This window comes from Scyliorhinus canicula, chromosome 1 (assembly GCF_902713615.1).
Source record: "Scyliorhinus canicula chromosome 1, sScyCan1.1, whole genome shotgun sequence".
Taxonomy (NCBI): Eukaryota; Metazoa; Chordata; class Chondrichthyes; order Carcharhiniformes; family Scyliorhinidae; genus Scyliorhinus; species Scyliorhinus canicula.
The window spans coordinates 128,044,247-128,058,311 of NC_052146.1; the positions used below are offsets into that span (position 1 = coordinate 128,044,247).

The following is a 14,065-nucleotide window of genomic DNA, read 5'->3' on the forward strand; positions in this document are numbered from 1 at the left end:
AGGTACAATTCGGGATTGGAGGTGGTTCGGTCTTGACATCTCGGGCGGGTGGGGGGTTAGGGGGGTCTCTCACGGGCCTCAGCCATCCTTCATGGCTGTGACCCTCTAGCTATAAAGGGATCTAGCAGCTGGTTTGCAGGCACGGATTCCCATGTGCCCTTTGCTGGACTTGTAGGGATATCATCACTGGCTGATTGCGTTTTAGAGTGGCAGCTGGAAAGTGGGTGAGAGCAGGTGAACCTGCCCCTGGGCCTGGTCAAACCTGCCATCAACAGGTCCAGGCAGTGGGCGATCAAGGGGGGTCATCTGACCCGACTGTCTGTCCCTCTACCGCGGCTACATTAACGGTTTGTTGTCCCTGGAAAGAGAACGTGCACTTTCCAATAGCACTCTCGAGACCTTCCATGCCCATTGGGTGTCACAGGGGTTGCAGTGCCTCATTGACTTTAATCACATTTTGGTTGATGTTTTAAGCCTCATTTGTCACTTTTTGTTTCAGGCAGTTTCCCTTTAAGGGACTGCCTCTTTAATTTGTCCCTCAGTTTATTTGATTTAGTTTACTTATTTATTTGTGTGAATCAAAATAGTTGGAAGTCCTGCCCCCAAGCATTGAACTCCAAGGTTGATTTCCATAAAAGAGAGGTGACACAGATGTGGCCCCCAAAGCAAGGCATTATGGTGAAGTGGCTTATCAGTCACCCTGTGACGTCAGAATGCAGGTTCTTTGAATGCACTCAACTGCCCTTATTCCTCATGCTTGGGAGAGTCACGTGGCCCACTGAAGCTCTCAAGAGACGAGACGCTCATTCAGGTGGAGCCGAGAGAGGAAACTGTGGTGAAGAGACTATTGTCTGATGGTGAGGGAGTGAGGCTCATTGGAAAGGTGCTCACATAAGAGGATGTACCATATCCTGAGAGAGCTGTGAGTCAGATCACTGTCTGGACAACTCATTGCTCACTTTGATGTTCTCTTCCTTTGAATTTTTGATTCTGGAGAATCATGGCACCAGTCGAGCTGGCAGTTCCTTTGATTGCGATCAAGGAGCAGAAGTGACATCGATGTGCCGCTGCACATGGCCAGCACCCTGGAGACGAGGGGGAGGTAGGACGCATTGATCTTCAGGGAGCAGAACCACACATGGCGGAGCCTCAGAGGAAACACTACCAGCTACGGGTATTCTGCCATGGAACATCCTACCTCCAGATGTCAGAGGTCCAGTACCGGAGAAGACTGTGTGTGGTAGTCTATGTAGAGGTATTACGGTACCTAGTAATGCTGGAACACCATTGGTAAATAATGTATGCTTTCCACTGGTCGAGCCTGTATGGTAGCTCCGCCCTGCAAGGCAGGGTATAAGAGCCCGTGCCGCCCCAGCAGCTTCCTTTCTGTACCTGAGCTGCTGGGGGGAAACATCTAACTTATTAAAGCCTTCAGTTGGACTACAACGTTGCTTTAGTAGTCATTGATCATGCATCAATTTAATAAGCTAGATGTAGATTTAAAGAATGGAGCTCCGAATCAAGCCGAAGTGTCTGCAACTCAGCCCCCACGCAGTAAACTCGGCGGCGACTTTCAAGCACTGGCTAGCGTGCTTCAACAGCTACCTCGGAACGGCAGAAAACACACCCACAAGAGAACAGAAACAGCAGATCCTGCACTCGAGGGTAAACCCAGAAGTCTACACCCTCATCAAGGACGCGGACGACTTCGATGCCGCGATGGAATTGCTGAAAGGACATTACATTCGCCCTGTGAGTCAGGTCTATACCCGGCATCTACTAGCAACGAGGCGACAAATTCCTGGTGAGTCACTAGAAGAATTCTATTGTGCGCTCCTAGTGTTGGGGAGAAACTGCAGCTGCTCGCAAGTTTCAGCAAACGACCACATTGAACTGTTGATTCGGGACATTTTTGTTGCGGGTATGCTGTCCTCTCAAATCCGCCAGCGTTTGCTGGAGAAAGAAACTCTAGGCCTCAAGGAGGCACGGGCCCTTGCCGGCTCCTTGGAAGTAGCCTCCCAAAACGCCCGCGCCTACACCCCTGACCGCGCGGCAGCCCCCTGGGCAGTGTAGAATCCCTCTGCCGACTCCGAAGCAATGCTCCACATCCCCCCCACAAGCTTGCGCTGCAAGACGGCCCGGCAACCCCGGGGGCCCTGCTGCTATTTTTGCGGGCAAGCCAAACACCCCTGACAGCGCTGCCCAGCCCGTTTGTCCACATATAAAGGGTGCGGCAAAAAGGGCCACTTCGTGGCGGTATGCCAGGCCCGGGCGGTCGCTGTGGTCTCCCGAAGTGAATGCGGACCGCCACTACAACCCTCTCCACGGGCTCCGTGCGTCCAGCGAGCGCCGCCATCTTCCTCCTCCAGGGCCACTTGTGGCCTCCGGGCACCGCCATCTTGTCCCGCTGACGCCGCGTGTGAGGGATGGGCATCAACATTTTGTGCACCCACAGCAATGTGCGACCAGTGGGCGCCGCCATCTTGGATGGAGTTCCAGGACCTCAGTGCAGATGACCACATATCGCCCGACGAGAACACCCAGCTGCTGCCACGATTAGCCTCGGTGACCCTGGACCAGTCTCGGCCTCGAACACTCTCAACTGCTAAAACAATGGTCCTAATCAACGGACACGAGACGTCCTGCTTAATCGACTCTGGGAGCACGGAGAGCTTCATACACCCCGACACGGTAAGGCGCTGTTCTCTCCCCGTCCACCCCGTTAATCAAAAGATCTCCCTGGCCTCCGGTTCCCACTCAGTAGAGATAAAGGGGTTCTGCGTAGCAAATCTCACAGTCCAGGGAAGGGAGTTCAAAAACTACCGGCTCTACGTCCTTCCCCACCTCTGCGCAGCCACACTCCTAGGGTTAGACTTCCAGTGCAACCTCCAAAGTCTAACTTTCAAATTCGGTGGCCCTATACCCCCTCTCACTGTCTGCAACCTCGCGACCCTCAAGGTCGATCCGCCTTCCCTGTTTGCGAACCTCACCCCGGATTGCAAACCCGTCGCCACCAGGAGCAGATGGTACAGTGTCCAGGACCGGATCTTTATTAGGTCAGAGGTCCAACGGCTACTGAGGGAAGGAGTCATTGAAGCTAGTAACAGTCCCTGGAGAGCTCAAGTAGTGGTAAAGACCGGGGAGAAGTATAGGATGCTCATCGACTACAGTCGGACCATCAACAGGTTTACGCAGCTGGATGCGTACCCTCTCCCCCGCATATCCGACCTGATAAACAGGATCGCGCAATACAAGGTCTTCTCCACGGTGGACCTCAAGTCTGCCTACCACCAGCTCCCCATCCGCACGAGTGACCGCAAATAAACTGCCTTCGAGGCAGATGGGCGGCTCTACCACTTTTTAAGGGCTCCCTTCGGTGTCACTAATGGGGTCTTGGTCTTCCAACGAGACATGGACCGAATGGTTGACCGATACGGTTTACGGGCAACATTCCCGTATCACGATAATGTCACCATCTGCGGCCACGACCAGCAGGACCACGACACCAACCTCCGAAAATTCCTCCAGACCGCAAAAATCCTTAACCTTACGTATAACAAGGATAAATGCATGTTTAGCACCGACCGCCTAGCCATCCTCAGCTACGTAGTGCGAAATGGCGTTATAGGCCCTGACCCTGAACGCATGCGCCCCCTTATGGAGTTCCCCCTCTCTCACTGCTCCAAGGCCCTGAAGCGCTACCTTGGTTTTTTTTCTTGCCACGCCCAGTGGGTCCCCAACTATGCAGACAAGGCCCATCCTCTGATCCAATCCACAGTTTTTCCCCTGTCGATAGAGGCCTGCCAGGCCTTCAGCCGCATCAAAGCAGACATTGCAAAGGCCGCGATGCATGCCTTCGACGAGTCCCTCCCCTTCCAGGTCGAGAGCAACGTGTCTGATTTAGCTCTGGCGGCCACCCTCAACCAAGCGGGCAGACCCGTGGCCTTCTTCCCGCGCACCCTCCATGCTTCCGAAATCCGTCAATCCTCAGTCGAAAAGGAGGCCCAGGCAACAGTAGAAGCTGTACGACATTGGAGGCATTACCTGGCCGGCAGGAGATTCCCTCTCCTCACTGACCAACGGTTGGTCGCCTTCATGTTCAATAATGCACAGCGGGGCAAGATAAAAAATGATAAGATCTTGCGGTGGAGGATCAAACTCTCCCCCTATAACTACGAGATCTTGTATCGTCCCAGGAAGCTAAACAAGCCTGTCCCCCGGCACATGTGCCAACGCACAGGTGGACCGCCTCCGAGCCCTCCACGAGGACCTCTGCCACCCGGGGGTCACTCGCTTCTTCCATTTTGTCAAGACCCGCAACCTGCCCTACTCCATCGAGGAGGTCAGGAGAGCCACCAGGAACTGCCAAATCTGCGCGGAGTGCAAGCCGCACTTCTACCGGCCAGAGAAAGCACACCTGATAAAGGCTTCCCGTCCCTTTGAACACCTCAACATGGACTTCAAAGGTCCCTTCCCTTCCACCGACCGCAACACGTACTTCCTGAACGTGATTGACGAGTACTCCCGATTCCCATTCGCCATCCCCTGGCCCGACATGACCTCAACCACTGTCATCAAAGCCCTCCATAGCATCTTTACACTGTTCGGGTTCCCCGCTTACATACATAGCATGTATAGCATGTACAGAGCGACGAACTGCGTCACTTCCTGCTCAGCAAGGGCATTGCCTCGAGCAGGACGGCCAGTTACAACCCCGGGGTAACGGACAGGTAGAGAGGGAGAACGAAACGGTCTGAAAAATCGTCCTACTGGCCCTACGGTCCAGAAATCTCCCAGTCTCCCGCTGGCAGGAAGTCCTCCCGGATGCCCTCCAATCCATCCGGCCACTGCTCTGCACAACGACCAACCAAACATCTCCTTGTCTTCCCCAGGAAGTCCTCCTCTGTGACCTCGCTCCCGACCTGGCTTGCAGCTCCCGGACCCATTCTGCTCCGAAAACACGTGCGGGCGCACAAATCGGACACATTGGTCGAGAGGGTCCATCTTCTCCACGCTAACCCCCAGTACACCTATGTGGCGAACCCCAACGGCCGACAAGACACAGTCTCCCTACGAGACCTGGCGCCCGCCGGAACCCCGCGAGCACCCCCGCCACCAATCCCACCCTCCATCCCAACGGGGCACCTTACAGACGTCCTCTTCCCAGAAGGATCGGTTCTTCCGCCGGCCCCGTCTAGGCCCCCCCCCCCCCGCCCACCGACGCACCCCGCAGACGCTCCCTTCCCAGATCAATCAGCTCCCCCACCAGCGCCGTCTAGGGGTGTTGAAGCTGCCACAGAGATCGAAACCACGCTCCCGCAGTCACAGACGCCCGAACCTCCACCGGCGTCACCACCAAAGCTTCGACGATCACAGAGGACGACCAGGGCCCCCGATCAACTAATTGCTCTATTTTAACGTGTATATAGTTAATTGTAAAATTGTAAATAGTTATGATAATAAGGCAAAACGCTGTACGGAGGTATTATGGTACCTCCATAGCCATGACTTCTACCACATTACCATGTTGTAATACCAAGCCACCACCCTCGTCGGGGTCTTTTTTTTAACAGGGGGTGAATGTGGTAGTCTGTGTAGAGGTATTACGGTACCTAGTAATGCTGGAACACCATTGGCAGATAATGTATGCTTTCCATTGGTCGAGCCTGTATGGTAGCTCCGCCCTGCAAGGCGGGGTATAAGAGCCCGTGCTGCCCCAGCAGCTTTCTTTCTGTACCTGAGCTGCTGGGGGGAAACATCTAGCTTATTAAAGCCTTCAGTTGTACTACAACCTCGCTTTAGTAGTCATTGATCATGCATCAATGTGTCTGTCCAGGGGGACAGTTTTTTAAAAAATGTTTTTATTCTCCATTTTCACATTTTCCTCCAAAATGTACACCCCACCCACAAACAGTAAACGGTAACAAATACAAAATCAATCCCCTTAACAATAACAACGATCCCATCCTCCCACCACCTCAAACAACGGCCCACCTGTCAATATATGCATCCAATAAAACAAACGCTCCCACTGTGGAAACAAAAAAACAAAAGAGAAAAAGAAAAAAGAGTCCAGGACGATCCATGGTCACCATAGAGTCCACTGCCCCCCTCCCCCACACTCAATGCCGTCCAACCTCTGAAAGAGTACCGTACGTGATACCCAAGAGTTGTAAACAACCCCCCCCCCCCTCCAACTCCTCCCGTCCACTGCCTCTTGTAATACTCCTCCCCCCAACCTCGGTTCCTTCCAAACAACATTCCACCTCGGCTAGACCACTCAGACCCTGTTCTGCCAGGCTCGGATGTCCACAGCCCCTCCCCCCACCTCACTCCCATTCACTGGCCGGTTTAAACCGGCCAGCGTGGAGGCACTCGCCCGTGTCCCTTTCCTCCTTGCCCAGCCCTAGGAAAGCTCAGAAATCCCCTTTTAGCACACACACCCCGCATTTCGAACCTACACCCGACCCTTGTCCAAATATATACAACATTGGCTCCTTTAACCCATACACCCGCACGCAGTGAAACAAAAAAGAAGAAAATACAGCCCTGAGGTTACATCGGCACATGGCCATTTCTCAATTTCTCAGTTCTGCCACAGTCCTTCTGCCTTCGCAAACTCCTCCGCTGCTTCCGCCGTTCCAAAATAAAAGTCCTTGAGCTTGTAAGCCACCCTCAGCTTTGCTGGATATACAATGCCGCACTGCACCTTGCTAATGTACAGTGCCCTCTTCACCCGGTTGAAAGCATCACGCCTCCTCGCCAGCTCCACCGTAAAGTCCTGGTATACACGTATACCAGCTCCAGCCCACTGCACCACCCGCTTCTGCTTGGCCCAGCACAGGACCTTCTCCTTCACACTGTACCTACGGAAGCACAGAGTCACTACCCATGGTGGCTCACTCGCCTTTGGTACAGGCCTCCATGACCGATGAGCCCTATCCAGTACCTATTGGGAGGGATCCTCCCCCTCCCCCAATAGTTTTGCCAGCATAGTGGCAAAATACTCCGTCGGCCTCGGCCCTTCAACTCCTTCGGGCAGCCCCACAATCCTCAAATTCTGTTGCCTGGATCTGTTTTCCAGGTCTTCCATTTTTCCTCGCAGATCCTTGTTAACCTCCACACCTTCCGCATCTCCTTCCTCATCGAGGCAAGTTGATCACCGTGCTGCAACAACGTCTCCTCCACTTCCTTCAGCGCCTCCCCTTGCGCCGGCACCTCCGCCACTGCACCCGCCACCGCCGTCGTCACCGGGGAAATCGCCTCCTCCACCAGCACACTTAAAACCTCCCTCATCTCCTTCCTCATCGCCTCTAAGTGTTTTGTAAACTGCCTTTTGAATTCTGTAGCCATCACCTTGGTTATTTCTTCAGCCGTAGGCAATGCGGTCTCCCCTGGTGCTCCAGCCTCCTTTTTCCTTGGTGACCCCGTGGTGACCTCTCCACTCCCCGACGGGCCCTCAGCTGTTTTTTTAACGGCCGTTTTCTTGCTGATCCTGGACATCTTCTCCTGCTGTGCCTCCTCCGTGTCTTCTCCCTGCCTTCTTCCTGCCTTTGATGCCTCCGTGGATCCTGGGACCGGGCTTAGAGCCCCGAAAATGCCGTTCCCGAACGGGAGCCCTCCGTTGCGCGGCTGCCTCCCGCCTGCCGTCACCGGAGGTCCCCGTCCCGGGGGACAGTTGACCACCTGTGCCAGGTGATGCAAGAGTTGGTACCACATGGACTTGGTACCACATGGACATTTCCCGTGGCCCTGAAAGTCACTGCCGCTCTGAAATTCTATACCAGCAACGTGTTTCAGGGCAGCGCAGTTAACTGTGCAGCATATCCTAGTCAGCCGTGCACAAGTGCATAAGGGAGGTCACAGATGCCCTACCTCCAGGGCCCACATGTACATCAACATGGACCGGGATCAGGTAAGCCAGGATGCCAGGGCCATGGGCTTCATCCGTAAAGCAGGCACACCTCTGGTGCAGGGTGTCATGGCTCTGCGATCTCCATGGCAGCATGGGGCGCCATTTATGAACCTCAAGGGACACCACTCTCTCAAAGTCCATCGCGCCTGTGACCACACTATGCACATCATCCAGGTGTGTTCCCATTTCCCATGGAGCATCCATGATAGTTACATTTCACAGCACTTGCAGATCCCAGCTGTCTTTGAGGGAGAAGAGCAGCTGGAAGGATGGCTTGTTGGGGACAAAGGGTATCCACTCAGGAGGTGTTGATGATGCCAGTGCAGAGGCCACAACCACCTACTGAGACTTGCCAGAGCAAGGCTTGTGTGTCAATGCACACACTGGTGGAGTAGGTAATTGGACTGCTCAAAATGTGGTTCCATGCCCAGACCGGTCGGGGGAAGCACTCCAATACTGCCTATCATTGTGGTCTTCTGCACTCTGGACAACCTGGCATTGCAGTGGGGAGAGCAGCTGAACTAGGAGGAGATGGAGGAGCACCATATTTCTTTGGATGAGGAGGCCAAGGGAGGAGGCGAGGGTCAACACACCAAGGAGGAAGGACCTTGGGTGATGTCCAGGGCCCGCACGGGGTGAAGGGCTAGCAATGCCCTCATAGCATGGGAACGACCAGGACTGGGGAGTGAAGAACTCTCCCACCATGGTGTCTGACATCAACTCTCAAAAGTGCCTGCGGAAGGTCATTGTGATGATTCCTACATTCATATGCAGGGCACTAAAACCATTGGCTGCAGGAGAATGAAGATGACTTGCATTGAGCACAGAGCGATGCTCCTCTCATCGTGAGTGACCTGTTTGACTCCTGCCTGACAGAGAGTGAACACGTCCTGACAATGAACGGTGCTCAGAGACGCTGGATGACAAATCTCAGTTACTACAGCCTCCTCTGAGGTCAGGGGTCCTGCTGTTTTCTCCACCTTTGCATAAGGTGGACAGGTTCTCAACAATTTGTTAGCACTTGGCATCCTCATCACAGGAAAATTCTAGCAGACATGAGCAGTATGAGTTCTGATATTTTTGGGGGGTGGTTGTGGAGGCGTTACCTTCCATGGATGGGGGGGGGGGGGGGGGGGGGGGGGAGGTGGGCAGGGTGGGTGCTGGTGGACCCCATTCCAGCAGCAGTGTGTCTTGACTGGTGCAGCATATCCGAGTCAGCACTATGATTCTCACACTCCATGGGGATGAAGCGCTGAGTATGCATGGGGGTTTGCAGAGCCTGGCGCATGAAATGACAGTATGCAGGATCTGTATCAGAGAACAAAGTAATGTTTAATACACGAGCGATATTACAATGATGACTTATCTCTACTAGTGCCTAGGTATACCATTGTCCACCAGTTGCCTATAGTTTCTTATTCTTCCTCATCCTTCTGCTACTTCTCAGTGTTTCCCCAGGTTGAGGACGTCTGCTGCCTTCCATGTTCTGTTGCCTGAAATGACCTTGGCAGCCGTTCATTCTCGCCGGTTTCCTCACCGGAACCGACACTTGGAAAAATGTGGCAAGGTTCAACCCACTGTCTAATTCCAGGAAACACATGAGTATCGACTGGAGAAAATGTGATTTATCATTGGTATTAACAAGTTGACAAGTACAGATAGCTAGGAATGACATGCATTATTCACAATCCAGAACATCTTTTACACTGATCTGATAACAAGGCTCAGTTACGTTTTGTAAGAGTACAAGACTGTACCTGTGCAAAATAAAGTTTGAGCTTGGAGCCGTTAAAGTCGGATTCATGGAGTTCTATTCGGGCCCGTGCAGCTGCCTCTTGACTGCTGAAATTTATCCGTACTCTCTGAAAACTCTGGAATAATTGGAATGTGGCCTGTTCATCATATACCCGGAAAAGGTCTTCAAATCGTTCCTGGATAAGAAAGATACACTGCGTTACCACACTTCTGAAATGGAGTACAGCAGTTATAATACGATGCAAGTAAACTTTTGCCAAGCTTCCACTTGTTACTGACTTGGGATGATACAATTGCCCTGCATCTATACAATACAGTCTTAGAAACGTTTCCCGTAACCACAAACTCACAGATCTGTCAGCAGTCACAATACAGCATGTCACATTTATTATCCAGTTGTTGTTTTTACATCCCTATCCCATGAAGCTTAAGCGAAGAAAAAAAATCACCTTCATTATTTAGAATTCCTACAATGCAGAACGAGGCTATTCGACCCAACACATCTTCAGCAGCCCACTGAAAGAGCACCCTGCCTAGGCCCACCTCCCCACCCCATCCCCTCAACCCCACTTAACCTGCACACTGTTGGACTGTGGGAGGAAACCAGAACACCCGAAGGAAACCCACGCAGACATGGGGAGAATGTGCAAACTCCACACAGTGACCCAAGGCTAGAATTCAACCCGGGTCCTTGAGGCAGTGAGACAGTAATGCTAACCACTGTGCCACCATGCCACCTGTATTCATATGTGTATCCTCCTATCCTAGAGGGCCATCTACCAGGTTTATTACCTGGTTGAAAAGCATGGAGCTAGCAAGAGAATAATGATATCTATTTATGAACCGCCAAACATTTTATTTGATCCAACGCATACAAATTTGAATTAGCCGAAAGAGTCAAAGCCTTGCTCATCTTTATGATTGCCAATTTTCCTCCTTCCATTTTCATCCATGATTTCACTGCTTTCAAACCCAACTACTCCAGTGCTCTGGTAGCCGACCACTGATTTGTACTCTCCGTAAACTTCACCTCTTGCAAAGCTCTGCTGCCTGAGCCCAACAGTGACGATGACTCCCGGTGCAGCTCTGCATCAATTTTAAAATTGTAACCTTCTCTAGTCTTTCCACCATCTAAGATCCATGAATTCCTCCAATTTTGACCCTTTTCATCAATGGTGGCTATGCCTTCAGCTGATTAGGCCCAGAGCTCTGGAATCCCCTTCTTAAACTTCATCAAATTCTCTCTCCTCCTTTAACATCATCCTATTTCTTTTGAACTAGTATCTACTTACGTTGCTCGGTGTCAAGCTCTGCTTGTTACATTCCTATGAGGTGCCTTGGGATATCCTGCTCTGTTAAAGTTCTAAATAGTGCAGTTTGTTGCTAGTATACATAAACTGACTTCTGCTGGGGTTCCGTGCTACCAGTTGTTACCGGTACTGTTATGGGCCAGGGTTTAGAGAACCTCAAAGTGCATCATGGAGTTCACCTGACCCACAACTTTCAATAGATTGTGGTATGGGGAGCACACGGCCCACTCTACAGGTGTGGTACAGCAGAAATGGAAAAGTATTTTTTAAAGCAAAACAATATTTATTCTATGAACTCAAGTTAACCTTTTTAAAACATATAGTGAACATCTTAGCAACCATTAATTCAAATACAACCCCCAAGGAAGAAAACACTAAGTAATCCTTACTTTCCTTTTAACATCCCTAAGACTTAAAAAAAGCCTTTTAAGAGGAGCACATCCGGTTTAAATTCACTACTGAGAACAGTTATAACTCTGAATTCACTCCTCCTCAACAAGGTTAACAACGAGCCGAGTGACAGCGGCCACGCTGAGAACGTGGACCCAGTTGAGACAGCACTTCGGAATAACCAAAATGTCCCTTATGACCCCCATCTGCGGAAATCACAGATTCCCCCCAGCCAAGCTCGATCCCACCTTCAAAAGATGGAGGCGGGACGGGGGCACACTGACGGTCGGGGACTTCTACGTAGGGGCCCAGACTGGCGACACTGGATGAACTGACGAGGAAGTGGAAACTAGCAAGAGGACAGGAATTGAGACACCTCCAAATAAAGCACTTACTCCGCAAAGAGACAGTAGGGCACACTACTAGAGGACCTGATAGGCACAAGCAGCGAGAAGGGGGGACTTTGTGTGAAAATATCCAGACAGCTATTGGACAGAGTCCGAACACCAATGGACAGGACCAGACAGAAATGGGAGGTCGAACTGGGGACAGAGGTAGGATGGGGACTCTGGAGCGAAGTACTGAGCAGGGTGAGCTCCACCTCCTCCTGCGCAAGGCTAAGCCTAATGCAGCTCAAAGTGGTGCACAGAGCGCACCTGACCAGAACCCGAATGAGCAGGTTCTTCCCAGAGGTGGAGGACAAATGTGAGCGGTGCCAGAGGGGTCCGGCCAACCACACCCAGATGTTTTGGGCTTGCCCCAAGCTTGCTGGGTTCTGGACAGCCTTCTCCGAGGCTATGTCCAAAGTTGTGGGGGTGAGGGTGAAGCCATGCCCAATAGTGGCAATCTTCAGGGTATCGGAGCAGCCAGGGCTACACATGGGGAAGGTGGCCAATGCCCTGGCTTTCTCTTCCCTAATCGCACGCTGAAGAATCCTGCTGGGCTGACGATCGGCAGCACCACCCACAGCTGCAGACTGGCTCGCTGACCTCTCAGAATTTCTCCACCTGGAGAAGATTGAGTACGCCATCCAAGGGTCAGGGGAAGGCTTCCTGGATACTTGGGGGCAGTCCGTCGGCCTGTTCCAAAACCTGTTTGTGGCCAGCAACGACGGGTAAGCCAGGGAAAGAAAAAACAAAACAAAAAGATGAAGAACCAAAGGACTGCGCAACCCGGGGGCGGGGGGGAGGAAAATGAGGAAACCACAAGAGAAGAGGAAGGGTGCTAAAACCAATGGGGGCGAGAGGAGGAAGGGGGGATATCATAGACCGATCCAGAGGGCAGCAAAATGCACGTACAGTTAGTCAAATGAAGGACAAAACAAACCTCTGTAAAATAAAGCAAATTAGCGCGGGCAAGAAAAATGTATTGTATATTAGTAACAACTGTTTATAAATATGAGAAAAGCCAATAAAAAGATTTTCAAAAAAAAAACCTCTGAATTCACCAAATGATCAAGAGATAGTCTTTACATGGCAGAGAGAACAACATTACACATTCTGTTCGCTGGCTGCAGCTCCAACACTGAAATGAAACCAAAAAAACACAGACACACCCATGCTTTTCTCAAAGCGAAACTAAAGCTGACAGACAGCCCAGCTCCACCCACACTCTGACATCACTGCAGTAATAAACACCCATTTCTTAAAGGTACACCCACTACAGTTATTCTACAAAAAACATCCATTTCTTAAAGGTACTCTCACATGACAGTACCTAACCTATCTGATTACTTTCGAACAGGTGATCCCAAATGAGAAGTGTTCGCAGGTCATTGAACCATTAGAGATAGTCAACAACACACTTATACTAATTGCTATTTATATAGCACTTATAACATAATGAAACATCCCAGGTACTTCACAGGTACTTCATAAAACAGTAAATGACACGAGTCACATAAGGTGATACTGGCCGGAACTCTGGCTATTGGGATTCTCTGTTCCCAACGACAACGTACCCCCACCCCACTCCGGTGTGTTTCCTGGCGGCACAGGGTGGCTTCACTATTGGGATTCTCTGTTCCCGCCGGCAACGCACCCCCTCCCCCCTCTGGTGTGTTTCCTGGCAGCATAGGGTGGCTTCACTGTGAAATCCCATTGACAAGCAGTGGGAAGCGAGAATCCCGCCACCAGTGAACCCGACCCCCCTCAAGAAACACACGGCTGGGGGACTGGAGAATCCTGCCCATTAGGTCAGATTAATAAGCATTCTCAAAGTGTTGGGATTTAAGAAGTGATTTAATGGAGCAGAGTGAGGTAGAGAGGCAGAAAGGCATAGGGGGTGCATTCTCGAGCTTGGGGCTTAGGCAAAAGGGGACAACGTCAGAAATGGTGGCGGAATTAAAATTGTGGTCGCATGAGAGGTCAGAATGAGAGAAGTGCAAATATCTTGGATGTGTGTGTGGCTGGTGAAGGTTAAAAAGTGGATAAGGCCATGGAAGGATTTCAAAACAAGGAAGAGACTATTAAAATCAAGACTTTGCTTGACTGGTAGCCAATGTAGCTCGGTGAGCACAGGAGAGATAGGGAAATGGGACGTGCTATAAATTAAAATATATGCAGCAGAGCTTTGAATGAACTGGGGTTTACTGAGAGTAGTATGTGGGAGACCAGCCAGGAATGTATTGGACAATTGAGCCTCGAGGTAACAAAGGCATGGATGAAGGTTTCAGCTGGAGATGGGTTGAGACAGG

The 14,065-nt window shown here is 51.4% G+C and overlaps 1 protein-coding gene across 6 annotated transcripts in view; it reads right to left on the minus strand.

Moving 5' to 3' along the window:
* Positions 1–14,065, minus strand: part of LOC119967321 (calcipressin-2-like) — a 296,070-nt gene that overhangs the window by 106,383 nt on the left and 175,622 nt on the right. For all 6 annotated transcript variants that reach the window (XM_038799721.1, XM_038799705.1, XM_038799697.1 and 3 more), the window contains one exon: positions 9,673–9,846. In XM_038799721.1, the coding sequence (XP_038655649.1) occupies positions 9,673–9,846 (174 nt within the window). The remainder of the gene's footprint in view (positions 1–9,672; positions 9,847–14,065) is intronic.